This window comes from Corvus hawaiiensis, chromosome 8 (assembly GCF_020740725.1).
Source record: "Corvus hawaiiensis isolate bCorHaw1 chromosome 8, bCorHaw1.pri.cur, whole genome shotgun sequence".
Lineage (NCBI taxonomy): Eukaryota > Metazoa > Chordata > Aves > Passeriformes > Corvidae > Corvus > Corvus hawaiiensis.
This window is the reverse complement of record NC_063220.1, coordinates 30410617-30438456: the sequence shown is the minus strand read 5'-3', so window position 1 is coordinate 30438456 and position 27840 is coordinate 30410617. Positions and strand designations below refer to the sequence as shown.

General features: G+C 42.2%; 1 protein-coding gene across 33 annotated transcripts in view; it reads left to right on the top strand.

Moving 5' to 3' along the window:
• ANK3 (ankyrin 3) overlaps positions 1 to 27840 on the top strand; it is a 347313-nt gene that overhangs the window by 280173 nt on the left and 39300 nt on the right. For 12 of the 33 annotated variants that reach the window (XM_048311307.1, XM_048311290.1, XM_048311287.1 and 9 more), the window contains 12 exons: positions 4079 to 4185; positions 8142 to 8174; positions 11031 to 11255; positions 12007 to 12105; positions 14349 to 14503; positions 21276 to 21487; positions 23079 to 23286; positions 23822 to 23918; positions 25064 to 25292; positions 25837 to 25962; positions 26721 to 26843; positions 27339 to 27365. In XM_048311307.1, the coding sequence (XP_048167264.1) occupies positions 4079 to 4185; positions 8142 to 8174; positions 11031 to 11255; positions 12007 to 12105; positions 14349 to 14503; positions 21276 to 21487; positions 23079 to 23286; positions 23822 to 23918; positions 25064 to 25292; positions 25837 to 25962; positions 26721 to 26843; positions 27339 to 27365 (1641 nt within the window). The remainder of the gene's footprint in view (positions 1 to 4078; positions 4186 to 8141; positions 8175 to 11030; positions 11256 to 12006; positions 12106 to 14348; positions 14504 to 21275; positions 21488 to 23078; positions 23287 to 23821; positions 23919 to 25063; positions 25293 to 25836; positions 25963 to 26720; positions 26844 to 27338; positions 27366 to 27840) is intronic. The other 21 variants (XM_048311273.1, XM_048311276.1, XM_048311277.1 and 18 more) reach the window with 5 other exon arrangements.

The window sequence follows — 27840 nt, the reverse complement described above, 5'->3', positions numbered from 1 at the left end:
GTTTTTGATATGATGGAAACTTCAGAGGAGAGGAGGACTCCTTAATGTGAGAATATATTGCATTGTTGTATGATTCTGGCTACTTTTGTGATTCCCATTAAAGTAGATGGCACGGATTTAGCAGCTAGGGTGCATCTTGTCACATAACAAGACTTAAAACCAGCTCTATGCTTAACAAATCTCAAAGAATGTGGTAGTGGGAAAAAATGTCAGTCCTGTCTTGAGAGGTTAGTAAAGCTGTGATTCTGTGCAAAACAAATGTGAAAGTAACAAACTATCTTCATGAGAAGTGGAGACCAGCTAAAACTCTCTGCCATGGCTTCTGCAAACCTCCATGTCCTGAGAAAAATATATCCATCCTTGGAATTGCTGTGGTTTTCTGCCCAGCCCTAGCTTTTGGCTGAAGCAGGAGAAGTGCATTTGGGAGATGGGGAATATCCCTGCCCCTCTTTCTCGTTCCTCTGTACGTTAATGGGCTCCTAGATAATCTCTGCTGTGGCAGTAGAAAGCAGGGGAAAAAAGCAGTAACTTGTGTTCCACCGATAGAATTCACAGGAACAAAGATCACTGTGGGTTGAAACCAGTATTCTAAAAGTCCATCTGGGAACTGAGAGGAGTTAAGGCTATTTTGGGAATCACAGTACTTTGAAACAGAGCGTTCCATTGCCTGTCTGTATATGCCATTTCCTCTCCTTTTGTACAGTGCAGACCTGTCTGGAGTTCATGGCAACAGCAAAGTCAGTTATTGGGAATTAATTTTATCACAAACATCAGTATATAGAAGAGTAAGGAGCATTTGCCAACCTCTTGGTCAGGTTAAGATAGAAGATCCCGTGGCCACCTCTCCCCAGGATCCCTGGTAAACTTGGGAGTCTGGAAGTAGTCAAATGAGGATGATTTGAAACCATTCTTTACTGAACCTCACTGCCAGCATAACACATGGAATGTTAGAGTTTCTAATAATTCCTTAGAAGTCCCAATATTCTCTATTGTTTGCCTTTGGTGGTTTATTGCTGACCCTGTTCACAGGGAATTCTGAATCCAGGCCACACTGTACCTCATAACCTGGCTGGAGCAAAGTTAAAATTTCTGTGTCCTGGCGTGTTACCTTGGATGCAGCAACTCGGACTAAGTCCAAATGACTTCTCCATGGAATAACTTACATCAACCTCTGAATTTAATCAGCCAAAGGGAGGATGACTTGGGCTGTCCATTAAATAGCAGCTTGCTGAATCACTTCAGTCTGGATAAATTCATCTGGGAGGAAGCATAAATTCTTCTGTTTGCTGAACTCTGATATTACACAGCCTGGATATTCAGTTACGCAACTAGCAGGATCCTTGCCAGCAGAACCGTCAGTATTTTTATACACTCATTTGCATCTCAGCCTGCCACACCCTTTAGCAATGCATTTTTAATCTCCCTCAGTCCAGGGAGGGAACACTGGGACCTGACCAAACACAGAATGGATCCTGTGATTTGATGTTACTGACAGTGTACTATCTTCTGGACTGCTTATATTGCAACTTACATAGGAAGATTTTTTTTTTTTTTTTTTTTGCCTGCATGGAAAATCCAGCACCTCAACAGCCTGGAAAAATGAGATCCACAGATGTGTACTGTGTGTAAGAGGAGTGTGTCCAGCTATCAGCTTTTCCTACTCTGCTTCTGCGCCAAAATCATTGGCTGCGGGCTTTGGGCTTTTGCTAGCTCTAAATATGTCCAAAAGATCTGTTTGAGTGCACTTGGTCAGAGAGGAATGCTCTAAAACAAAACAGTCACCTGGTGTACAGACCATGTCTCAGGACAAGGAACTGGACTGAGGAACCCCACCTACATGTGTAGGCAAACCTACAGCACATCTGTGAGCGCAGTGGCACCTCTGTCTAGCACAGGTTATTTTGGAGTGATGGTATTTCCTTGGAATTTATATGGTCCTATGTTTAGTTTTCTATATCCCACTGCTAAGGGAGCATAAGCATTTTTCCTCTGTTACAGGAAACCTGACCCCACATTTCTTTGTTGATGTGTGTCCTGGTGCATGCCTGGGCCTCGGTGCAGTGACGCTGTTACGGCTTAGCCGGCCTTTCAAGGACAAACACCAAAGTGTGTTGTTCCTTTTGGCCCCTTTCTTAAGTTCCTTTGCTTTGGCCTATTTTTGATGATAAAGTTTACCACTGAGCAAAGTAATAGATTTATTTTTGTTTATCTAAATTTTTACAGTGCCCAAAACAACCTGCCTGAATCTTACACTGTTTGGTATCAAAAGTAATAACGTGCTCAGTATGAGCTCTTATAAATCACTTGGAATTGCAGAAATCCACAGTGATGGCTTTCCTGCCTAAACCACAGGCTCTCCAGCAAATGTTGGAGAATCCCTAGTATCTTACTGGAAAGAGTAACAAAACTGTCTTCATTAAACTCAATTGCAATACATTTTTCAAATGGTGCTACTTAAGTCCACTTCAGTGGCTTAATTGTCATTCTTTTAACAGCATTCATTTTCTCTTTTATGTCTGATGGTGTATTTTGCTGTTTAACGCAATCAAGTTTGCCCTTCATTGTTGTTGTCTGTGCTTGAACCATCAGGCCTCAAGCACATCTGTTACAGCACAGAGTTTAACAAAAGGTCCTTAGTAGAAGTGTTGAGGTAGGGAAAGGAGGAGGCATCGAGCCAGGAGGTTGGACGGGTGGCAGAGCAAAGCTGCACTCTGCAGGGATTTCTGTCGATGGGCAGTAAATTACAGTGTCAGTAGTTTTTGGAAGGCAACCTGGAATCCTCATTTCTAATAAAAGAAATGCCTAAGGAGTGCAGTTTTTTGGAAACCCCAGAGTGATGGGAGTGTTGCACATTCTGGCCAGCAACACAGCAACTATCTGCCTGCTTATCTTGTGGAGGCTACTCAAGAGAAGTATTTTTGTGTGTTTATGACTGAATTTGCCAGATCTACTTCTAATGCTGATACTTCTATTCAAAATAATTAATCTGCACTACTAGTCTGTGTCAGCATGGAAGAAAACCCCAGTGGAATTAATAAGATTTCCCCATGTAGAAGCGTGTGCTTGGCTCTGCTCTGACTTGAACCCACTGAATTTGATTTGAAAACAGCCCATGAGGTTTTAGTCCAAACAGGCTGCTCTCTCTAGCTGCATTTGCCTCTAAGCAGCAAACAACCTACTTACAGGAAACACTGACATCTTTAACACCATCTTGGGTGAAGATTGTGTGTGTGTGTTGCTTCTTGACTTAGTTTTGTTGATGTAACTTACGATGGTGCTTCTTAAATTGTGGAGAAGGTTTCACATCCACCCTGGAAATAGGGGAAAACAATATTTGAAGTTTAGTTGGTTTAATTTCCTAAGACAGGAGAAACAAAGGAAAAAGAGTGTTTTGCAGGAATGGCTTTGCTGCCCAGTAAGAGGATTTATAGCGCCAGGGAGGTTGTGGGGCACAGGATGCATGAATGTCCATGTGCGTGGGCAGCAGGAGAAACAAATCACACCTCAGTGCCTGTCCGAGGGGAGTTAATTATAGCCTCACAGGGTTAAAGCTATTTCTGTCCAGATGAGTAGGGACAGTGGCACTCCACAAAACAGTGCCCATGTTGGTTGTGTATAAAGACAAACCAACCCCCTCCTGCCTTCACAGCCTCCGTGAAACTCCCAGGGAAGTTATTCACAGGTTCTGCTTGAATAAGGATCTATCCAATGGCATCGTCTGAGGGGGAGTGTTACACTGCCTGGCTATATGGTGTATGACTGCACTACAAATGGTAATTTTCTTTTCCAGTCTTTTTAACCTGGCACATAAAAGTAAGTAAAGACTGGGGACAGACATACTTGAAACGGAAGGAAGTGCCAGAAGTGGGCAAAAGGAATGTTTGAAGAAACAAGAGTTTGTGTGTGTATTTCATGCTTCTGTTACAGGATTTTCAGTAATTTAACTCTGAAGATATCAGCACTGTTAAATGGAAAGGACCAGGTCTAAATTTAATATAATTATATTAACAAGCTTATATTTAAGACAAGTGTTTCTAATGTTAATTTTAAATTTCAATCTATCTGTTTTGTTTTGAAGCACCTGACGTTTCAAAGGGAGTTTGATTCTGATTCTCTCAGGCACTACAGCTGGGCTGCAGACACCTTGGACAATGTTAACCTTGTTTCGAGTCCCATCCATTCTGGGTAGGTCACTTAACAGTTTTCCTTTATCTTTAGATGTGGAACTGTATTGTTAGCTGCAGAATACAGCCTGCTGTAATGGCTGATAACATGTCTGTTCCTGCTCCACTTGAAGCCAGTGGCAAAATTCACACTGACTTCAAGGAGGGTGCTTAATAACAGGAGTCAGTCTAAATTCTTGCATATCAAACCGAAAACTTGCTTCTGCTCTTAATTTTCTGAATGCCAAAACACTGTAATCCCACAGGCTTCTCTTTAAGAGCCCTGTTTTGCTTTTTCTGTTGCTTATGCTTTGCTTTAAGTGTCATGAGATGATTTCGTTTGCATTGTATTAAATTATTTGGAATATGAAATCAGAGATAGAATGTTATGCTTTCTGTTCTTTCGTAGAGGAAAAAATGGGGGGTTTTAATTTGATCTCTTATTTTATTTATACCTTCAAGCTCCTGCCTAGTCTCCAATATCTGTAGTTTGATTTTAGTGGTGCTATTTGTTTACTTATGAGTCATCTCTGTAATTTAGGTGCTTCTTGACAGTGCCACATAGACTTGATTTAAATGCAGTAGTAGTGATGTCTGAATGCATATTGTAAAAATTTGCAAATTAATGCGTAAGTAATCTTTGCATATTATTAGATTGTCTAGTGTAAATATTTGTTGCTTAGTTTTCGAGATCAGGACATAAAATCTCATATCCGTTTTAATTTACTTCCCCATTTTGTGACTAATTGCCTTCTTATCATAAAAATGAGCGCGGCACATACCAAACAAAATATTTCTTTTCCAATACAGCAAGCCCTACAAATCTAAAGCTACAGTCCCACAATACACATAAGCACCTGCTGAACAGATCTATATAACAGTGGATTTCTAGGTCCCAAGCTGATAAAACACTGCACATGGTCAGTGCTGGCATTAAAATGTCAAGAACTGCAGTATGTAAAGACTATTGGTTGTCATGGAGTGGTGCATTGGCACAGGACCTCAGAGAGCTGGTAGCCCATCCCCTTGCTTTACTGTAGCATAAAATGTTGTCAAGGAATTCCTGAAATACATTTAATGTCCTAATAATCATTAAAAAGAAGAGATTCCATAGGCCCCCAGCTTCAGGAGTCCACTATCTTTTGTTACAGTATTTCTTCCCCTGATAGTCAGCTTGACATTTCGTTGCTGTAGACTAAGCCTGTTTCTTGTCATATCCACAGTGGTCATGGGGAGTAATGTCTTCCTGGTCTCTTAACAGCTGTTTTCTATGTCAGAAGGCACATAATCCTGTCTTTTAGACTAAAATGCCCCGGACCCTCCTAGGTGGTGCTTTCTGCATTTCAGCACATTCCTGCTGCTCTGGCCCAGCTCTCCCCTCTTCAATGAGAGCTGTTTATAAGCCAGGATTGCCACCTCTTTGGTCTGACACAGTCCCATAACGAGAGTTATCCTCTTGGTAGTTTCAGTTTCTGTTGGTGGATGTTTGTGATCTGCTACAATTTCTTGGCTCTCTTCTGAAATCCTGAAGTTTGGTTATTTTTTACACTGGAGTTGTGCTTAAGTGTTTGGTGTCTCCCCTCAGTTTGCATTTGTCTCTATGGTATTTCAGTTTGTTGGTTCCTGCCCCTTTTTCCATTTTTTAGCAAGAGAGCTTTTAATTCTGATCCTGTTTTCCAAAGACTTTTCAGACCTTTTTTTCTGTGTTGAAATCATGAAGACATCGGCCTAGTATCTCTGCCAGGACAAGTTCCCTTTCCCTTTTAAGCTTCCCTTTCAGGAAAGCTCTGATGGTATCTCTTTTGAGGTAGCTTCTCAGGTGATCCTGCACTTACCTTATCTGTACTGTACCTCCATTGCTTGCTGAGATACCAAGGCAGTACTGCCACACATCAAAGAAGGAATTAAAATTCATTTGACATGAATTGCTCTTGCCACTTATATTTTTGGTTTGTTTTTATTTTGAGGACTGGTGGTAGGCAAGGTGAAGTATCTTGATTAACTACCTTGATCCTTTAGGTGCTTGTAGAATGGTGATTAAATAATTTATTCCTGAATATTTCCTGGTAGTCTGGGTTAGAGTGACTGGTCTGAAATTTTCTGGTTTCTTTTCATCCTGATAGAAGATAGGCCTGATGTTTTCATCCTGCCAGTCCTCTGGGACAGCACTTGCCTGCCCTTAGGTCTTCAGCATGCTCACCAGTGGTTCCAGCCCTCTAAACATATATTCTGTGGACATGGGAGCTTTCACACAAGATCTGCTCCCTTGGTACATGAGCCCTCTCTAATGCAGAGGTGGTCTAAGGTTTGCCCAGAGGGGAGCAAACTGTGGGGCTGCATGGCAGGGAGAAGACAGATATGCTCCAAACAGGTGTAGCTCTCCAAATGGGCATAAATCAAAATACTCTCCAAACATGTAGGGCTTTTCTGACCCATTACATTTCTTGTTTGACATAGAAAGTGCATCAGAAATGATGCTCTGAGGACTCAGTTCATGTGTTAGGAAAAAAACCCCAAACCTTACTCATTGTTTATTTACTTTTCAGTTGTGGCCCCGTATTATAATATGATCCTGTTTGATTTTCTCAGTTATATTCACCTAGAGGCAATCAACAGATGTTCTGCTCTAATCTTCCAGTACCTCTGATATAGAGGATCATGACCTTTCACATCTCTTCTGCCAGTCTTTTCCTGAAAAGCAAATCCTTTTCTGCTTGTTTGGAGTGCTTCATCCCTGTCTTTGTCCCCAGTTCTCTCTGTGGCTGGGGGCAGGGGCTGTCAGTCCTCATGGTGTGGTGGCCCTGTGGCCAGGCTCTGACTCTGCTGCTCTTTGCCATTTCCACCCTCACAGGGCTCCCCAGTGTGCTGTGCCAGGAGCTCCACTGCTGCCTCAGGTCACTCTTTTCCCCATTTCCCACTGTCAGAAGAGAGCATCAATACTTGTTCTCATTTCTTAACCCAGGCAGAAGGGGAATTCTGGGAGCAGGATGTGGAGATCCAGCAATGTATCAATGAAAGGAGAAGAAAGAATAAATTGTTGGCAGTGATTTCAACTCTTCTGGTTTTCCCTTTTTTTAAGCCAAGATAATGTTTTATGTTTTTCTTCTTGAGTTCACATAAGCTGTTTTGCCAGCATATATTTTGAACAGGGTCCATTGTAAGCAGTACATTGAAATGCATCATGAATCTTGAGGCCTCTGGAAGGGTAGAGACCCTCACCAAAATGACCTTCAGCTGTCAGATGTGAGCTTACTCCTGCAGCTTTCCTAGAGTAAAATGTGGGTGTGCTCTCTTTGTGTTGCCTTTTTTAACTCCTTCATTTCCTTAGCTGAAAGACAGAAATGAGTGTGCCACACTGCCTTCCAATATTGAGAAACGCAGAAATACTGGATCCAGTCTTGTAAGGTGGAATAAATCAGATTTCTTGTTGTTGACTATATTTTAAATTGTATTTACTCTAGTTTACTCCCACCACAACTCATTTTTGACAGCAGTGCAATGAGTGGCATGGACTGGTACTCCTTTCAAGCATCCTGCCATACATATGTTTATACATTATGCTTTGGAAAATAAACTGCTTTAGAAAAGTGCAAGACTGGTTTTCCATGGCACAGAGGAGCATGTTTTGGGAATTCAATGAAGAACTTGTGTTGCAATAAATTCTCTGCTGACTAGGTAAACTGCAAATGCTTTTCTCCATGGGCTTCTACATTTTCCAGAGGAATTATGGAGTTGTGCTGACTAATTAAATGAACACTCCCTTTCAAATTTTTTTCCTTGTGCAGCATATTTTATATGGCATATGTCATGACGTGAAGCAAAAACCAGATAATTTCTAAAGCTGGCCTTCAAACATGTTGCTTTTGTTATTTTTCTGATTGTTACTTTTTCTTTGCACTTATTATTGATATTTTTCTGTTGCTTGCCTCTAATTATCTTACATTAATTTTCCCATTTGCTTTCTAAATTATTTTGCAGCTATTCCTCTCCACTCCCCCAGTATGATTCAAGGTGATAACTCTGTGCTTTCTGTGAATCCTCATTTTATTTTCTTTTTTTGAACTTCTTTTCCCACAGAGTGTGTGTAGATGTTTGTAGTGCATCCAGCCACATCCTCATCCCTTCCATGTATTCAAGTAGAACTGCTCATTAGCTTTTAGCGTTGTGTTTTAGAGGTCATACTGTAGTTTCCATTATTAGTGCAACATTAATTTAGGTAAGCATCAGCTACTAATGTTTTTGGATAGAAAGTGCATGAAATGTTGTTGGAGTTGTTGTTACTGTTTTAAACGGTAAGTTACTAATCAGAAAGTTAAACAAGGAAATAATTCATTAATGTGCTGCTGACACTGATTGCCTTTCTCTGGGAGCAGTGTGCACAAAGGCTGATCTGCTGCAGGTTTTGTCCGTGCTGGAGGCTGCAGACACCAAAGCTGGAAGGGGCTGGCTCCTGCTCTGGGGCACAGGCTCATGTCAGGGGCTATTTACCCTTGCTGTGAGCAGTGTGCAGTAGCAATGCTAAGCTCTGGGTTGCCAAGGCTGGACTGACTTTCAAATCTACAGCCCAAACATCCCTGGTAACTCAGGGACTGATTTTTGTAGGTTTTTAGTTTTAACTTCTACTGAGTATTTGTCTTAATTACTAATTTAAGACAGTTGATTTACGTGCCTGGAGATTTTTGACAATTCACTCACACATACTTCTCATCATTTAAATAGTTTGGGTACATAAGAGACCATCTTATTTGAGTGTAAGTTTTGGCATTTTTGCATTAGATGAAAGCCCCCTTTCCATTATTAATTCTGAGGTGGCTTAACAAGCCAGTAACAGTGTACACAATAGGCAGCTCCCCAAAACATTGCTTTGTGCTGAGCCATCAGGTCAAGCCCAGCCTTGCCAAGCTCCCCAGGTGGCTCCTCCATGGAGCACTGACCAGCTGTGCCTCCCTGGAGCAGCTGCAGCTTCAGCCCTGAGGATGCTCCAGCCAGGCATCCCTCCACCCTGCACACTTCCAGTCTGAAATGGCCCCATCTCCTCTACAGACAGAAACCATGTGCATTTTTAAAAGGCCAGCAAAGCATCCATAAATGCTAAGATTATAATCACTTATAGAGTATATAATTTAAAGATTGAGCATATTGGTTTTGACACAGGTTTAATATTTGTAGAAAGTGTTTGGTTAGCCAAGATCCTGTCCCGCTGAAACAATTCCTCTTGTGAGGAGCTGGGATACCCTAGTGGCAACGTTTGGATTTGTTGGAGTGTACAGTGCATTTATCTAGGAGAGAAATATGGAATGTGGATACAGTTTTTCTGTATGAAAACTACTGTGAAATATCATGCCTCAGTATTGTAAAGTGTCTGGGGCATGAGAAATTATAAATCTGGGCTAGGGTCATCTCAGAGAGCAGTTTTACCCCCCCATCTTTACTGATGGATTTTAATTTGAAGAAAGGCAATGTAGCAATTTCTTGATCTGGAATTCGGCTGAACAACATTTCTATCCTACTTCCTGTATTTTATAGCTTGTGTCCTTACTCACCTCTCTCCTGCAGACCACTAAATACCAAATGTTGGTTTCCCTCCTGCTTTTGTGCAGATTTTTCCCACCCACGTTGGCCAGACTTCTGAATGCAGCTTATTTGCAGGCCTGGCCGGTGCCTGGCAGCTGCTGCTCTTGGTGTCCAGCTGGTCTCAAAGCAAATGGGGCTGTCTTGCACAAATTCCCAGTCACACTTCAGAGCACTTGGGGGCTTTTTTTCAAGAACCATCACAATCCCCCTGGATTATTGACTTACACCCTTAGTTCAGTTTAGTGTCAGGAACCAGGAAATTGAATGGATTCACCTGTTAGTCATGTGAAGGTTTAGTTCTTAAAAGCTGGAAGTTTTGGCAACAGCCTTGAAAATAGTGAAGCCACATGATAGATGTGTCAGCTGTGTCAATGTCTGCCTGTCATACAGGAGGAGCAAACAAAAGCTGTACTGGCTTCAAGACTGAGCTGGTAACTTGTGTCCCTCTTGATACCAGCCTGTCATTGCATCTTCTACCTGAAGCTATTCTAATTTTAATTGTTAATTTTAATTATTCCCTTGCTAATAGAAAGGATTTTATTCAAAAATATACCACTCATCATTTACAAATATAATTTCATACCCCTGTGTTATAAAATGGAAAATTATGCACTGGAATGACACGAGCAAGTGCAATTTTTCTTTAATGTCCCCTTTTTTTGCTAATGAATTTTAATCTTCAAAGAGAAGTAATGGCATGATCCCCTCCAGGGAGCCAACAGCCTGAAGGAAGTTATGTTCTTGGTAGTCATCACTTATCTTCCCCATCAGTGGAAGCCCTTAGTAGCCTGGACTGACTGTCACCCATGGTGCTGGCACTTGCTCTGGCAGCCATCAGGAGTATTTGCAAATGAGACAGTGAGGAGGTTTTAAAGACTGAGATTCCAAAAATAATAAGCATTTTTGATTCTCCTTTTTCTACACTGTCTGGTTGCTTTATGCATGTGAGGCTAATTACTCTCATTTGTGGACAGTAGAGCTAACAGCAACAAAGGGATGTTTTAAAATTCTAACAAACCACTACTAATACCCTGCTTGTGTACACTTTTAATCCAAATTTCTCAGTAGAACCTGGTCATTTCACCATGATGTTGCTAGAGCTTTAGCAATTCCTGCTTTTGATAACTGATAGTTAACATGTAAGTATAAGTGTTAAAAGGATCTTCATGTTCTTTTTAGTTTAGCTGGGATCGGGATGACTTTTCTAATGTTTTAAAGTCTGTGTCTGTTGACTTCTTGCTGATCTGCTTGTTTTGTGACCATTTTAATTGACGTGCTTTCTTTCTCCTGCAGTTTCCTGGTTAGTTTTATGGTGGATGCACGCGGGGGTTCGATGAGGGGCAGTCGGCACCATGGCATGAGGATAATCATCCCGCCGCGGAAGTGCACGGCGCCCACCCGCATCACCTGCCGCCTGGTGAAGAGGCACAAACTGGCCAGCCCACCACCCATGGTTGAAGGAGAAGGATTGGCAAGTCGGCTTGTAGAAATGGGGCCAGCAGGGGCACAGTTTTTAGGGTGAGTTGTTCTGTGAGTTTAATTGTTTACGCTCATGTCGCACCTTTCATTCCCTCTATCCTGTGGATCTAAGTAGTTAAACATTGACTCTACCTCATCTGAGCATGTAACAAAGGCTACTTAACTTAAAACATTAAAAAATGCCGACCTGCCATTCCTTCTGGAAAGAATCCTTGCATTTTAAGGAGAGTTTTGCCTCTTTGATGACTGCAGGAAGGAGATGAAGGTAAGGAAAGCCATGGGAAGGCCAGGTCCCACCCCCATCTACTCATGCAACCTGCCTTGGAAGTCAGGAGGAGTCACACACTAAAAACCCAGAGCCAGTTTTGACCCTCTTGCTTGTAGAGTATTTAGAGCAACAGCACTGTCACAAAGAATCGTCCTAAGGACACCCACAGGGACCCAGATATTGAGCTCTGTTCCCAGCATGTGCAGGGCTCCCTCTGGAGTTGCTGGGAGCTGCCTGTCACCGTCTTGTGGCCCAAAACCACTTGGAGTGACAAGTGACAGTAGGTGGAGCACCTACTGCAGAGTGGTGGTACAAGCAGTACCAGTGCTAGGAACTGACTATTTTTAAAGCTTACAATAGGGGAAACAATCCACTATGATGTGGCCTTTTTTTTCCTAATTATAAATTTTGTTCATTACCGTGAGTGGCACCCTGGTGTAAACTGCTGGTTCTGTCGGGAATGACAGCTTGTTCCTAATTTCCCCTTCTCGTTTCTCTTCCTGCTGCATGGATGTTATTCAGTAAACTGCATCTTCCTAAAAGTCCTCCCCCTCTAAATGAGGGTGAGAGCATGGTTAGCCGAATCCTGCAGCTTGGTCCACAAGGAACAAAATTTATTGGGTAGGATATGTACGGAAAAGATACAGAATGTCTACAGTTTTTCTTTTGTTTCCGATTTTTTTTTGTTATTCCCATTATTTTTTTTAAGTTTCCTGAAACTTTCAGTTGATTTACGTCACTGAAAGGAAATCATAGTGGCTTGATTTAATACAGCTCTGCTACTACCTTGTGCTTATAGGCATGTAAAATTCACTGCCAGCATTCTGCTTTCATAACTTCTGTGCTTTTGTAATTTTTTAAATTTGAAGTGTTTCTACTGCATTAAATACATTTTAATACACAGTGGCAGTCCTTTAAGTTCAACCTTGTGGTAGAGAAGGTATTACAGGCCTCGAGTGAGACTGTTTTGGGAAGAGCATTTGTAAAATGTGATTGCATAAAGTCTATTATTTATGAAAGATTATTTAGGAAAAAAATGTTATCAAGTGAATGAATTGATTCAGCAAGATTGGAGAAATACTAACCTTTTCAACGTTCAAGAGGCATCTTGTTAAAATAAATTTACGAAGCCAAATATGCTACCCAAAGGAACTGCAGTGTATAGTCTAAACATGTAAGGATGTTTCCCTATGTTTTTGACTGTTGTTTTCAAACCATATTGTGAAATTTATTGCATTAGGTTTTCAAAATATTGGTGAGTGTTTGGTGTTCCAAACCTGTTCAATACCTTCTCACTGAGTATTCTCGTTAAATGTCATGCACAAAATTGTGTAGTTTCTAAATATTTACAGAGACAGTATCTGAAATATTAGCCTGCAAAGATTGTACTACAGTGTTAGTTTTCAGCTCGTGCTCTTTTTGAACTGGAGTGTAAATATCTTAAGCAATGTATTTGAATTTTTGGTATTTTCTTGCTGTGCACAATGGGAGAGAGCAGCTACGTTCCTGACTTTTTGTTAAAGGACTTGAGACTAGAAAAATAGACTGGGTGTTCCTAAAAGCATCTAAAATATATATTAATTAAACTCTTTTTATCATTTTCATGGGGAAAAAAAAGACTAACTCTTCTCCCTGGGAGTTTAATGTGCAAACTGGGCTTCCAGCTAGTTTGTTTTTCCCCATGATGGCTGTTGTGACTTCATGCTCAAGTGATGGATTGGTTACTGCACCCAGCACCTGGCGGGTGTACGGTACCCCAGAAGTGCTGCACACTTCTCCCATCATGCGGCGCTGCTTTTAACCAAGTTGTTACAAAGCAGTCAAACCCTTTACAACCTCTGTAGGAAAATAATGATACTGTCTATTTAAATGTCTTAAAGCTGCATAATCCATAAATGTTCACTTACTATGTGATTTCAGTCGGTTTGTCTTAGCATACCTTAAAATGCATATCCTGCCTGTGAAGTGTTTGGCAACAGTGTCTGTTATGTTGAGGAATGGCACATGAAGTGAATGGTGGTTTCTGTTGGTTGTTCATACAAGCTGTTCAGTGATGCACTTGCAGTCCTCTGTTGAAGGTACTTTGTCTGGTGACATAGGTGTATTATTAACCACCTTCTCATTCCCTTCCCTTCCCCCCAAAATGTTTGACAGTAACTAATATAAATGTGGTCGTGATGTTGTTCAACCCAGAGAAATCCATTCTGAAAGGATCTAACGATTCCCCAGTGATGTCTGCTGTGCAGAGGTTGCAGCTGTGATGCTGGGCATGAGAACCAGGAAGCGGAGCTAAAGAAAAACAGTCTCTTTTATTTCGCAGGAGCTGCATCCACAGAGAGCCAGGGAGAGCTTTGAAAACTCTGGGACTTAGTTTGAAGTTCAAAATCTACATAATTGCATGGTTCCTGTTGCAGTCAGTGGCTGTTGCATGCATTGGGATAGCCAGACTGCTTCTGAATTGACTTTGTCCCTTCAAACTCTCTGAGCCAGATCCAAATTTTGACTGTGCTAATGCCAGTTAAAAGTCAGCAGTGCTGCATGTGCTGGAGGCAGGTTGGATCACCTAAACCCCGGGATAAATGAACAGGGAACTCTCCTTACTAAAAGTTGTCACTATTTTTTTCATGGAGGCAGGTATTTCAAAAGATTTGCACAAAAAATGAGGTATATATTAGTATTTTCAATTTATCCATTAGTTACAGTTTAAATGATAAAGGATTGTGCAGCTTTGGCAGTTTTAAAAACATTTTTACTGTAACAGTGTTAACTATTTAAAATGACTGTAGTTTTCTTAAGGACCCATAGGAAATTAAGGGCAATGAGGAAATACAGGGCTAAAAATAACATGATTCCTTTTTCTCTAGCCCTGTCATAGTGGAAATCCCACATTTTGGATCAATGAGAGGCAAGGAAAGAGAACTGATCGTACTCCGAAGTGAGAACGGGGAAACGTGGAAAGAGCACCAGTATGACAGCAAACATGAAGACTTAACTGAAATACTCAATGGCATGGATGAAGGTAAATATTATCTCAAAGCTTTAGCAAGCTTTGCCTTTGTGAAGGCTTGCTAACACGGGCTGACTAAAGCAAACTAAAGTAAAACAGTGCAGAGGATGTCTGACTTCAGGGAATACAGTGTGTGTTCCATATTAAAGTGATGGAAAGAGTGTAAGGAGAAATTGTTCTGCAGTGGCCTGGAGACATCCTGGAATGAGTGGTGAATTTTGGTCTGAAGTCTTGCCAAGTTTAAGCAGAGTTGCACAGTTGCTTTACAGCCTGAATTTGAGAATAACACCCAGCTGGAGGTACACGTGTCTCTGCTGCTCAGGCAGGGCCATGGGAAGGTTGTTCCAAACCAAGGATGAAGTGTAAATATCAGCTCTGTCAGGCTTTCCCACAGACACAGACCTCGGCCCGCAGAGCATTCTTATTTCAAATGGTGTTGTTAGAGACCGCCTCCCACAAGTACACAACCTGCCTTCCTGATGCCCATCTGGGAAGTCTGGCTCCCTTGTTTTGCTTGAACATTGCTGTTTGTGTGAGAGTCCCTCAAGATGAGGGGATCCAGCTGTACAACTCCATCAGAAGATGCTGTCACAGATGGTCCCTGAAGACAAATAGTGGGCAAAGCCAGGCTGTGGGGCTGCAGTGATTCCTTGGCACCCCTGCTTTCTTCTAGCAAGCATTTTTCAATACTTGTGCTGATAAACTATTGCTTGAGCTCTTTGCATCTGAGTGTGAATGAAACAGTTTGTGGTGTGAACTTTGGCTTTCTGTAAGGGTTTATCCACAGGATTTTCTCTGGAGAGCCTCCTGCAGAAGGTCGTAGTGTGATAGGGTACAAGCTGCAGGAAAGTTCTTTCATTATCTGCGAGAGCCTGTGAAGGAAATGATGTGGCTGTGGATGGCAGCTCTGAGAGGTGTCGGTGGGGGAGCTCTGCCTTTGATTTCAGCCTCTCCTTGTTTGACAAGGGCAGCCTCAGCAAAAGGCATTCCTTGGGAACGTGGAGAGTTGTGCTGTTGTGAGGATCTCCCTGGGTATCTGAAATTCAGCATTTTTACTGATTTCCTGATCATCTGGGGATGGAGACAGCAGGATAGGCTTGACTTCAAAGTATTTGAACTGCACCTGAGCTTGTACAACCACAGTGCAACGGCAAAGATCTGCTTGTTACATGATGATCTATTGGAGCTATTTATTTCAAAATAAACAGAGCCAACCAAACAGGAGAGCAGAAACACTGCAAGTGTTTGTCAGTGGGTTTGGAAAAATAAAATAAACCTCATCACTGAAGGATACCTAAAAGCAGTGGAACAGGCAAGGGATGGACATGGGCCAGGATAGTATGGCTTGGGGAATTACGATTGCTGCAGGATCAAATGCAGTAGTTGCAGCCTTTCAAGAAGAAAAATCTCACCTCTGCCCCTCCTTCTCTGCACACTGGTATGAGATCAGAAGTGATGATTTGGTATTTGGGTGAAGTAGTGGTGCCTTGTCAGGGGTGAGGTAGTCAGCACTGATCAGCAGCTTGCTTATTTGCTTCATGTACTTTTCAAACTGAGCTTAGTTTGATTTGGGGATAGGAAATCTGGGCACAGAAATATTGTTGTGAACTGCTGCAGCTTGCAACACTTACGAAAGAGTTCGCATATGGATAAATTGACATCTTACAGAGATGAGCTCAATAAATAAAAACACTTTGAGAAAGGTGGGCATGAAGCCCTCAGTACCCTCAGAGCCTAAAATAATAAGCTTCACAATGTGGAGCTGCAGGACAACTTTCTGATCTACTGAGCGTTTCAGGTAGCTCTTTCCTCCTGGGGAACTGCTGTTTGAGGTTAGTGGGTGTAAGTACAGCCAAGTAATCACAGAAAGTATGATGGACATTACTCTGTTAGAGAGAAAATATTTGACACCTTAAAAGCCAAACCTCAGGAATGGCTTTTACAAACCCAGGCAATCATTTGTGAGAGGAAAAGGAGAAAAAATACTGCAGACACATCCACTGTGTTGATTATTTGTTCAGTTCATTTTAGCTTAATCCTTCTCTAGCTAGGAAAACAAAAAACAAACACAACCCACCCTGCACTAAAATAGTGCAAGGGTTTTGACAAAATTCCGCTTTAGTTAAATGACACCTTTTCAGTGTAAGAGGTCTTCCAAGCAATGACAAAAAAATTACAAATTTGTAGAATTGAGTGGGTTGGGATCTTTTTCATCTGAACTTTTACTGGTTTGTTACAAAATACCAATTAGACTTGGCTCTGGGGGAGTATCTTGCATCTCAGAAGCCATAAGTTTGGAAGAAGTTTTATTCCAGGTATGAACTCTGGAGGCAGAAGCAAGCTCTAATTTAAGTACAAAGCAGCCTCATATTGATTTAGAGGAATTTAGTGTGTCTTTGCAAGAAAACTCATCTGTATAATCATCTCTAAGTGCCAGGAGGTGCTGCAGGAGGGCCCTTTTTCTGTTAGAAGCAGCTGGTCCGTTCTCTGCCAGACGTGCTGTGATCACAAGTCCTTTCCTACCCATGTAGTGAAGGAGGGCAATCAGACCTTTATTCCCAGCTCCTTAACACGCCGAGTTTTAACGATGCAGTTTGCTCCTCTGTTTTGTCGTGCCTGTTTTGCTCTCCCCCTTAGCCGGCAGGGATGAGAGGAAGGACATCCTGGCTCCTGGCCCTCCGTGGGGACTGCCGAAAACCTGCTCTGTACTGGAAGCAGCACCATCTGCTGGGAAGCCTCGTCCTAGACCCAAAATAATCCCGAGCAGGAGGCACCGCTCCAGGGCTAATGCAGGATTAAATAACAGCAGAACTTTTGGGTTATTATCATGAGAGAACAATGAACATGATGTAAAGAGCCTGTTTTTCTTTGGTGCAATCAGGCTTCTGCCTAAATAGGTTTTATTTTAAGGATGGTGCTGTACTTAGGCAAATACAGGGCTGAGGGAATATAGGGAACTTGGCATTTTTAGGAGTAGGAGGAGTGTGGCTCCAGACACAAGGGTAGCAATTCACAGCTCTTGGCCATGTTGCATTTATTTATACTTGAATCAAATAAAATATATGTATTTTTTGAATTTATTATTTTTTTAGGAAGAAGCTCTCTGCCTTGTAGTTGGTAAATACATTACATTTTCAGACAGGCTCCTTTTAGATATAACTTGTGTTTGCTTTTAACATTCCTGCACCCTTTAGAGATACCCTTAGACAAACTTTGGGCACAAATGCACACATTGGGGTAGATAATCTTTTAACAGCCATTTGCAAGCCAGTTAGTGAGCCAAGAAATGCAAATGTTTGTGGCTACAACATGCTTGCAGCTGCACAGTGTGGTTTCAGATGGAAAGCAGGAGTCTTTACATAACTGAATCGTCAGATCAAACCAGAGTGTGACCTTGTTTATACTTGAAGTTTAAAATACCACGATAAATTATTCAGCAGTGATTTTGCCACATTTCCAAGAAAAGTTTTTGAACATTTTGCTGTTAAACTGTACATTGTGAATGGCAAGATAAAAGACTGCACAAAAATAGACATAAAGGACACTGGCTTATTTGAGGGTGAAACATCCCTGTGGCACTGGGAGTGTCTGGTTATGTATGTGAAACACTGAGGCTGGGAGGGTGGGTCTGGTTACCAGTATCTTCCTGTCCTCAGCTTCTCCTTGCCCCTTGCCATATGCTCTCCCTGCCTCCATCCCCCTCCTGTATTTTTATCCATGTGGAAGCTGCCTCCTGCATGCCGTGCTTTTAGTGCAGCAATTCCTTAATGAGCACATCTCTCTGTGGGGAAAATGGGGATCCTGTGCTCACCCCACCCTGTGGTCTGTGCACGGTGACAAGGTCAGCTCTGCTTCAGCCAGGACTGAGGGAGGGTTGCACAACTCTGTTCAGGCTGGGAAGTACAAGTGAGATTTGCTTTTTCAGTGCTGGCAAAATTCTTCTGAGGCCCCGACAAGGGAAACCAGATACCAGATCACACAAAGACACCTTGAAGCTCGTGAAACAGCCAGGTGTTCTGTGACTTGTCTAGCTCTATTTCCAGTCAGAAGATTCTCATTTGGTATTACCTTATCTGAAAGTAAAAAAAGAAAGGTATTGGATGTGGATGAACTCGATCCACAACTGCCTGTCACCAGACAGAACTGGTGTGATTGCTTTCCTTGACCTGAGACAGCCTGTGTGAGGCCCCTCTCTGCCCTTGGAGGACATGGCTGGGTTTCTCTTCTCCTGTCCAGGAGCCTTAACATCCATGTGGCAGCATGCACCAAAGGGTGGGGAGGTGTGATGTTCTTCTCCTCCCTCCTTCCCCTCTCTCCATGTCCTCTCTCCTCGATCACTCCCACCAAACCATTGCAGCATATGTGCACCATACACATGGGTGGCAGGAGAAGACCTCTGTGCACATTATATTCACAACACCTTCCTCTTGACTCCTAAAGCTGGATGGCTGTAAGTGTTCTTGGGCTGTAAGCACAAGCCTAGGAGACAGTGACATTGGGAGATTCTTCCCAGTTCTTCCTCTAACCTTTCTGCTTTGCCTGTCCCTGCTTTGCTATCCCTGTCTGTAAGATGGGGTGCGTAGCATACTTCTCTGTGGCTAAAACCCCCTTCCCTCCAAACCCCAACCATCTAACCAAAAATGCTTCGAGGTTTATCAGTGAAACACTTTGCCCAGGAATGAAGTGTCAGCAGCTGAGGAAAATAGTAATGATGATATCTCCCTCTGTAAATTGCACGAGGTGTGTTCGGGAAACGTGAGCTCTCCCAGGACTAGTTTTCCCTGTTTCATTACTTCTGTCATGCTACTGCTGCATTTCTCAGGGTGGTAAGAGAGGTGGTTTGATTGCTCATCATCTTTTTCTGTTAGAGGGCAACTTCATACAGAAGCTTACGTATGTATTATCCAAACATAACCTCCCTATATATAGTCCAACTCCTCTCCATGCCTGACTGCTGCTCTGCCACTCTAATCTTCACATCTTCTTCCTCCTCTGAAGGAGAGTGCCTGCCAGGCTCAAAGGACTTTGAAATGTTCTTTTATAAACCACTGTTTTTCTACTTCAGGAGAATTTTAATTATCCTGTGAGCATTTTAATCTCTGTGAGCATTTTACAGTGGGTTTTTTTCTCTAGCAACAAACGGGAGATGATTAGGATTTACCAGTCAAGATTATACCTGCCTGGGAGTTTAAGAATCCAGTTTGTCTCCTGCACAAGCCATTGCTTCCAGGGGCTGCAGGCAGAATGCCTAACTCATTAGAGGGCTTCAGATACCAATCTCTGAGTCAAAGTAAATGGAAGCTGACATTATGATAAGAAATTATCCACTTCTGGTAGGTACATATGATCCACAGCAGCACTGTGTGATTAATCCAAACTACCTGCTGAATGTTTTAAAATGGAAAACTGACATTTTACCAAATTTACATCCTAATTCTTTTGGAACTGTAATTGAGCTTACACGTTTAGAGGAGGAAAATGTCTCAGTCACGAAGTATTTTACAAGTGTCTTTTGTCTTATTATTGTCCAGTATTATTTCTGGTCTTCCTGCTTTCTCTTGCTGGATCTGATAAAAATGTCATCTTTGGAGGAACAAATTTTATTTAGAGGTTCCGTTTTTAAGGAGGAAAATAAGAGCTGAAATTTGTGGAGTGCTGAAATGAAGCCAAATTACAAGAGATTAAAAGGCCAAGTGCAAGAAGTTACAAGGAGAAATGCATGACAGTTACGTAATTATCTCCATTTGTGTATAGTGTTTATATCACAGGGATTTCACCAATGCATTTGGGATTTCACTAGTGCAAATATATATATTTATATACACACGTAGTTGCAAAAGTAGTTATATTTTTGTTGTATCACAGAGTTTTCCCCAGTGCGTATATGGGGAAAACTGTCATGTACTTAACTAATTAATGGTACTCTGTGCACCTTTCTGAGCCCTGGTGACCCTACAAGCTGGGAATGTGGCTGAGAGCACTGATGGTTGATGACCTGATTCTGTTTCAGTAGTGTCTGAAGATGCATTAAGGTTCTCTGGGAACTGAGGGGTGCACTGCAGTTATTTTGGGGCAGATGACCAAATGGCTGGAAGCCTGATGTGGAAGGGAAGCTTGCTATTGCTTCAGCTCACTGGTAGTGGTGGGAGACAGAGCCCTGTCACTTCCACAGTTTCATGGAGAATCTGGTCAGGATTTTTGGATGCCAGTCTGGGAAATAACTGTCTCAAGTGCCTTAGGTGGGCAAGCTCTCGATTGCACACCTGATGTGAAGGGAGAGAGTTCATGAACCGACTCTGATCTCCTGTGGTTTTCTGTATGTCAGTGCTGTATGAGGGAAGAGGCTGGGAATAATTTGAAGGAGTGCACAGAAGGATCAGTGCACTTGAGTGCTTTTAGATAGAAATGAGAGAGGGAAGAAGCTTGACAGTCTCCTTCAGCCCTCCTTGGACTTCTATGCTGTGTGACAAACCTGCCATTCTGTGGCAGCTGCTACTGCAGAGACTGTCACACCCAAGTACTTAGGTGTCCTAGCAAGTCTTTTTGTCTATTGCTGTTGGCCCTCATTGTCAAGATTTATGCAAAAATTCACAGAAAAAACAGAGCTTGATAATCGATAGCCCTGAATGGCTTTTTTTTAATCTCCTGTAGTAAATAAATAATAATAAAACCCCCTAACCTTCTTAGGCATTTTGAGGCTTATTCAAAACCTCACATCACAGATGTGTGTGGGATGAACCTGGGCAGGGGATGCCTGAGCATTTTACCTGTGTTGTGCCCCCAGAGCTGGACAGCGTGGAGGAGCTGGAGAAGAAGCGGATCTGCAGGATCGTCACCAAGGACTTCCCCCAGTACTTCGCAGTGGTTTCCCGGATCAAGCAGGAGAGTAACCAGATCGGGCCTGAGGGTGGGGTGCTGAGCAGCACCACGGTGCCACGTGTCCAGGCCTCCTTCCCCGAGGGGGCTCTGACCAAGAGAATCCGCGTGGGGCTCCAGGTAAAGATGTTTTAGTGTTCATACCTGCAGCATCTCTTAAGGGCACCTGTCTCGATGCACAGGACTGGAAGCTACAGAGCTGCAGCTCCTCAGCAGTGGGCTGTGACAAGGGGCTTTTCACACCTCAGGTCTGAGTTGGCACCCGTTTGCCACACTCGGTGTCCCCCAGGCACAGGTGGTGCACAGTCCTCCTCCCTGTGGCAAAAGCCCAGCACCCCTTGGATCACCTCCCTGAGTATTGCTTGGCACCCCAGGAATGGAGAGGGGAAAGCAAAGACCTGGAGCCATCACAGCCCCAGCAGCTCTGCAGGCACTGTGCAGTCCCTGTCTCCTGTGGCAGAGCAGCAGCCTGTGGATGGGGTCACTGGGCTGCCCTTTGCCACAGGAATGTGTTCGGTAGGGATTACATGCAGCTGTTTGACAGCTGTTACTGGGTCAAAAACCTCCCATGCACATCTGCTGTGTCTTAGGACGTTCTTCACTGGCGTTCCTAGGGATGAATTCTGGGAAGGGCAAATAGCTTAAACTGTACTCAAATAAACTGCACAGAAAGTGCAGAAATATTCCATAGGAATAGGAGGCATCTTTGAGTTCAGTTAGTTATCGCTTAAAATTACCTTAATAGCCTGACAAGTCTGGTGGGTTTGTGAAAAAGAGGTGCTGGTTTGGATTGCAGTGCTTTACATTCACTCTGAAACATTTCTGACAAAGATACTTTATATCTCAAGATGATTAATCGTGAGAAAATTGAATTTCTGCTCTTTTGGTTATCCAGTTGCCTTCCCAGAGCTCTCCAGCATGAAGGAAATATGACATCTCCATATGCAGTGTTGTGACTGCTGAGACTGCAGTGTAACAGCATGTTCTCTGCATATCAGAGCACACTGCAATTTGAATAATAGCAAGTCACGGGTCAGCCTGATTTGAACAGACTTGAAAGCTTAAAAAATTTAAAAATAAAAAAGGCAAATGGATGCAAACTCCTATTACCACGTGTGTTACTTTTGACTGTAGAAAATGGGAAGTCTACTTACAAGTCTTCTATAACTTCATGATTCTTTATGATTTTGACCCAAACAAGTATTTATTTTCTAATAATCACAGGTAGCACTGAGTACAGAGGTCAGTCAGAGTGCGGTGTTCCTCAAGAGCACGAATCTGTATTTGGCAGAAATGTAAGAATCGTCCATCACCTCCAGGAGACAGTGTCTAGTCCTCACTGCTCAAGTGCAAAATAGGCCTCGTTTTGCATTTTGAAATTGTACTTCATGTCACTGATCACTGTAAATTAAGAGCAAAACCAAACATGCTCTGAAAAACTTTCAGTAAATACTGCAGAGAAGCTTCTGAGATTTAGCTCTGCAAGTTAGCTGTTAGGAAATCAGAAGTAGGTTTTTGAATAAAAGATAAATATGAATTGCACTAGTAATCATCCTTGAGAGTTGTAGGAGAGGGCTTCCTGGGAGAAAAAATAAAAAAAGTAAAATTCTAGAGAAAATATAAAGAAAATAGAATTATCATTCAGAAAATAATTCTGCATGTCTGTAAACAATTTGTAGCTCTAGTTTAAGTATGTTCCCTGTGTTGACAGGCTCAACCAGTTCCGGAAGAGATTGTCAAAAAAATCCTTGGAAATAAAGCAACATTCAGTCCCATTGTCACTGTGGAGCCAAGAAGAAGAAAATTCCATAAGCCAATAACCATGACAATTCCTGTGCCACCTCCGTCAGGAGAAGGAGTAACCAACGGGTACAAAGGAGACACAACTCCCAGCCTTCGACTCCTATGTAGCATTACAGGTTAGAGCAAATCCTGCTCTTTGCAAAGGTTTCTGTGCTCACTCTCACATCTCCTGCCTTCCAGTGAGGGAACCTTGCTGTGCTGGGCCACTGGGGTTCAGATCAGCTCTCCTGAGCAAAGGCAGCTGAGGTTATTTCCAAGGCTCTCACTGATTCCCTGAGCTTTGTATCTGGTCCCATGCCATTGTAAAAGAACTCTCCCAGCATTGATTAAACACTATTTTATATTTAGCCAGTATGAAGACTTTCAGTCTTGGCTCTTAAACATGGTTGTCAGTAAAAGTAGTTTGCAGGAGTAATTCTGTCTTAGCTGATATCCAAGGGGGATTGCTGTTGACTTGTAGGTGTGTTCTTTGCTTACATCATTGTTTTTTGTTGTGGGACATGTGATGCCACGTATAACATGGAGCTCAGCTGTTGGAGAACATTAATGTCTAGGTTCTCTTTTTATGTGTGAGATAGAGATATTCTGTATGCAGTCTGTGTGTGTTCAGTGTTTGAAAGGAAATCTCCCTGGTGTGTGTTGTTTGCACAGGAGGCACTTCACCTGCACAGTGGGAGGACATCACGGGCACCACTCCGCTGACGTTTTCCAACGACTGCGTCTCCTTCACCACCAATGTTTCAGCCAGGTATGGGAACAGACCCTGCCAAAGGCAGCTCGGGAATGGCTTCCCTTGATCAGCACTGTGCCTGGTTGTGGGGTTGTGTTTTGGCTTTCTGGAAGCCTTTCACAAGGCTGATGAAGCAGAAATGGCCCAGATGCTGCTTTGTCACTGCCTGTCAGCATCCCACACACCCAGGGCTGCACACAAAGCTCTGGCCCAGCCTGTGCTGCTGTGCTGGGGTCTCCTGGCAGGCACACAGCCTGTTCCTCTGAAGGCTGCCATGCCACACAGGGCTTTGGTTTTCCTGTAAATGGCAACAGAAAGGGAAAGCTTAAAATGTTCATCCCTTTAAAAAAAAATGGGGGGATCATAAAAATGTATTTGTTTAAAGACTTAAAGACATTTAAGTTCTGGCTGTCGGCTTTTTAGTTGAAAATTATATTATATTGCTCTCACAAAAATATCATTTGTGATACGAAATTAATCTTCATGGACTTACCTGCTGATTGGAGGCATTTAACAGGATCTGTACAAATCACACATTCTAGTGACAAAATTCATGGTATAGCAGGTAGAGAGTTTATCATTCCATAAACAACATTGCAACTATAGGAACCTTTATGAAAAGGGGGGGAATTGCTGAAGAACCAAACAGATCGGGGCTGAAATATTGTGGGAAAGACTGATACAAAGTATAAACTATTTATAATTTGTATCATGCTTGTCTTCAAGCTCTTAATCATAAAATGAGAAAAATAGCAATATAACACCTGTCTCTGTGAAAGTTCACTGTGGGCCTATTTGGTTCAGCCTAAATGGGAGACGCAGTTTTGCTTTGTGTGTTATAAAGGTGTTTGTTTTAGCAAATCAAATGTATAGTGAAGCATCAGTACATTACAATATACATTGTGTGGTCACAAGAAACTGAACTTGCCCACTTTGGCTTCAAATGAGCCTTCAGATAGACAGTTTTATGAGATCCCAGGGTGGGGTCAGATAAGTTTGTCAGCATTTCATTGCCAGGTATTCCGATTTTTGGATGGTTAAAGCTGTAGGACAGTACACATGCAAAATGACCAAGGATACAGGACACAGTTTCTCTTTAAAGGCTGAAGCAATGTTGGAGCACAATGAAAAGTTGATTTACTGGTTTACTTTTTCCCACTCAGATTTTGGCTCGCAGACTGCCACCAAGTACTAGAGACTGTTGGGCTGGCAACACAGCTTTATAGAGAATTAATATGTGTTCCTTACATGGCAAAGTTTGTGATATTTGCCAAAATGAACGACCCCGTGGAATCCAATTTGCGCTGCTTCTGCATGACTGACGACAAAGTGGACAAAACTTTGGAGCAGCAAGAGAACTTTGAGGAAGTTGCAAGAAGCAAAGACATTGAGGTACATTCCTTGCAGCTGGCTTCCTCCTTGTTGGGTGGGCAGTGTGTTTTCCAAGTAGCAGCAGGGCCTGCAAAGGCCATGACAAGCCCTGTTAAATAAAGGTTCATGGCAAAGCTGTGTCATGAAACTTCTCAAAAAGGACAAAATAGGGCAAGACTGGAGGGGCATGAGGACATGTGTCGATGCCCCAGTGCAGTCTGCAGTGGGGTTTGCACTCGCTGCTGCCAAGTAGCCCTGGTTGGGCTTTGCAGACAGCTGGAATGCCTTCTCATTGGTCCTACAGTAGGACTGGCTTGTGGTGAAATCATGGTCACCAACTTACTGTTTCTTGAAGAAATCTACCCACTCTTACTCTAGAAAAACCAGTCAGGTGCTCGTAGTACCGTGCCATAATGCGCAGGGATATTCTAATTTGTTGTTGAGTGTAACCTGAGCGGGGACTTGTGTTAAACTCAGGAGCTGTGTTGGGGGAAATCATAATACTTATATGCATGAATCTACTGTTAAAAGAGGTTTTATTGACTTCTATTTCTTGCTTTGATAGGTTCTGGAAGGAAAACCTATTTATGTTGATTGCTATGGAAATCTGGCCCCTTTGACTAAAGGAGGACAGCAGCTTGTTTTTAATTTTTATGCTTTCAAAGAAAACAGACTGCCATTCTCTATCAAGGTAAAAGAAAGACAAACTAAGTGGCCCTGCTGATTTCTTCCCTTCCCACACTCCCTCTGCCTATTTTCAGCCATATAGGACTAACTTGCCCCTGGGATGTAAGTGTAGGTTTTTAATACGTGAATTACACGGAGAGGGTGCTTTGCTTGAGGCCACAGCAGAACTGCTGGCAGATCTGGGAACAGAATACCCGTGATAGGATTCACAACCTTTTACTAAAACCATATCTCAAATTGGAGCCCTGATATACTGCCAGTAGATCACAGTTTCTGAGGGATTAAGCACAGGAGATCCATTCAGTAATGTACTGTACTGCAGAGCAGCCTTCAGAAGGTGTGTGCAGACTGCTCATCTCTAAATGGCCAGGAATGGGTGCCTGCTTTCCTTAGCCTTGTCACAGCTGCTGTGCTGAAGAGGTTGTAAAGCTTTTTGGTAAACACAAGAGCAAAACATGGCGGAATAAAATGCAGGTGAGCAGACAGTGCCTGGCAGTAATATCCCAGTACGAAACTGTCAGGTTGGACTCAGCACCTTGTCTTGCATGGATTTGCCATCAGAGAGCTTTAGGCTGACGTAACTTTTTCACAGTGACGCATTTTCTCCTTCCGCACTTCAGGCTGAGCTCCAGCTCGGTATTATTGGTCTTTACACCCTGGAAAGCTCCTTGTAGAAGGAAATTCTGAGACACATTCCAGAAACCTCCTGTAGGCCTCTGAATTACTCCATATTACTACAATGTTGCAAAATTTATTTCCTAGGTAAGAGACACCAGCCAGGAACCCTGTGGTCGATTATCATTTTTGAAAGAACCAAAGACTACAAAAGGACTGCCACAAACAGCTGTTTGCAACTTGAATATCACTCTGCCAGCACACAAAAAGGTATTTGTTAGGAAAAGTAAACATTTTCCTTAGGGTTGGGTTGGATTTATTTTTGTTCCTTTAGTTTTTGTCTCTCTTTTTTCTTTTTCTTTCCGGCTAGTCATAAAGAAACCCTGTGAATTGTCAGTAATGAGAATGCTTTGGAATATGATAAAGGCTTTTAAAATGTATGTTTTATTGGTTTCTTGTATGTAGAACGCTTTTAAAGTCTCTTGTTACTGTGGTGTCGAGTTCCTGTAATTTTTACGATTCTGTTTACAGCTCATGCTTCAGCCTGCAAGTCATAGGTTTATGCTTTCAGTAATGTCACGTGTTTATTTGCATTGGATGTAAGATTATTTTTTTTCTTTTGTGTTGACATTTTGGATTTGCTTTGCCTTATAAATCAGCTTGCATTTTGTGCTCCCAATTTGGTCCTTTTCATATCCTGATATTCTTTTCCCTGCTGTCCATTATAATATTCCTTGTCTCTGCAATGCATCTTGGGACCAAAAGGAAACAGAGTCAGATCAAGATGATGAGGTAATATAAACACTGTCTTCTGTTTTTATTTCCTTCAGATTTAGTGAAGAAAAGTAGTGTGTTATAGAAAAAAACAAACAGCTATTTTTAACTGTGGCGTTGAAATGATACCTACAGAAAAATATAAATATCCTCGACTCCTCACAGTCTGTTGTAAAACAGTAGAAGTGCACAAATGTGGAAAAACCCGTGATTATTTATTATGAAATTAAATCAAACATTGAATAAAAGCAGTTTAAAATTTAACTGATTTTCTTCTGAAAAAGAATATATTTATGAATATCAGACCAAGTCAAATTTGGCAAAATCAAGAAGAGTTTAGTGGATAAGATTTTACCTCTTGGAGTAACACTGACACTGCTATGGTAACTTGTATTTCTGAGAAGGAAAAGTGTACTGTTGAGGCCACCATAGTGGCCTTTAGTGTCTTACCTCTGTAAATAAACTGGATTCTTTCTAAAAAAGTAAACCAGCC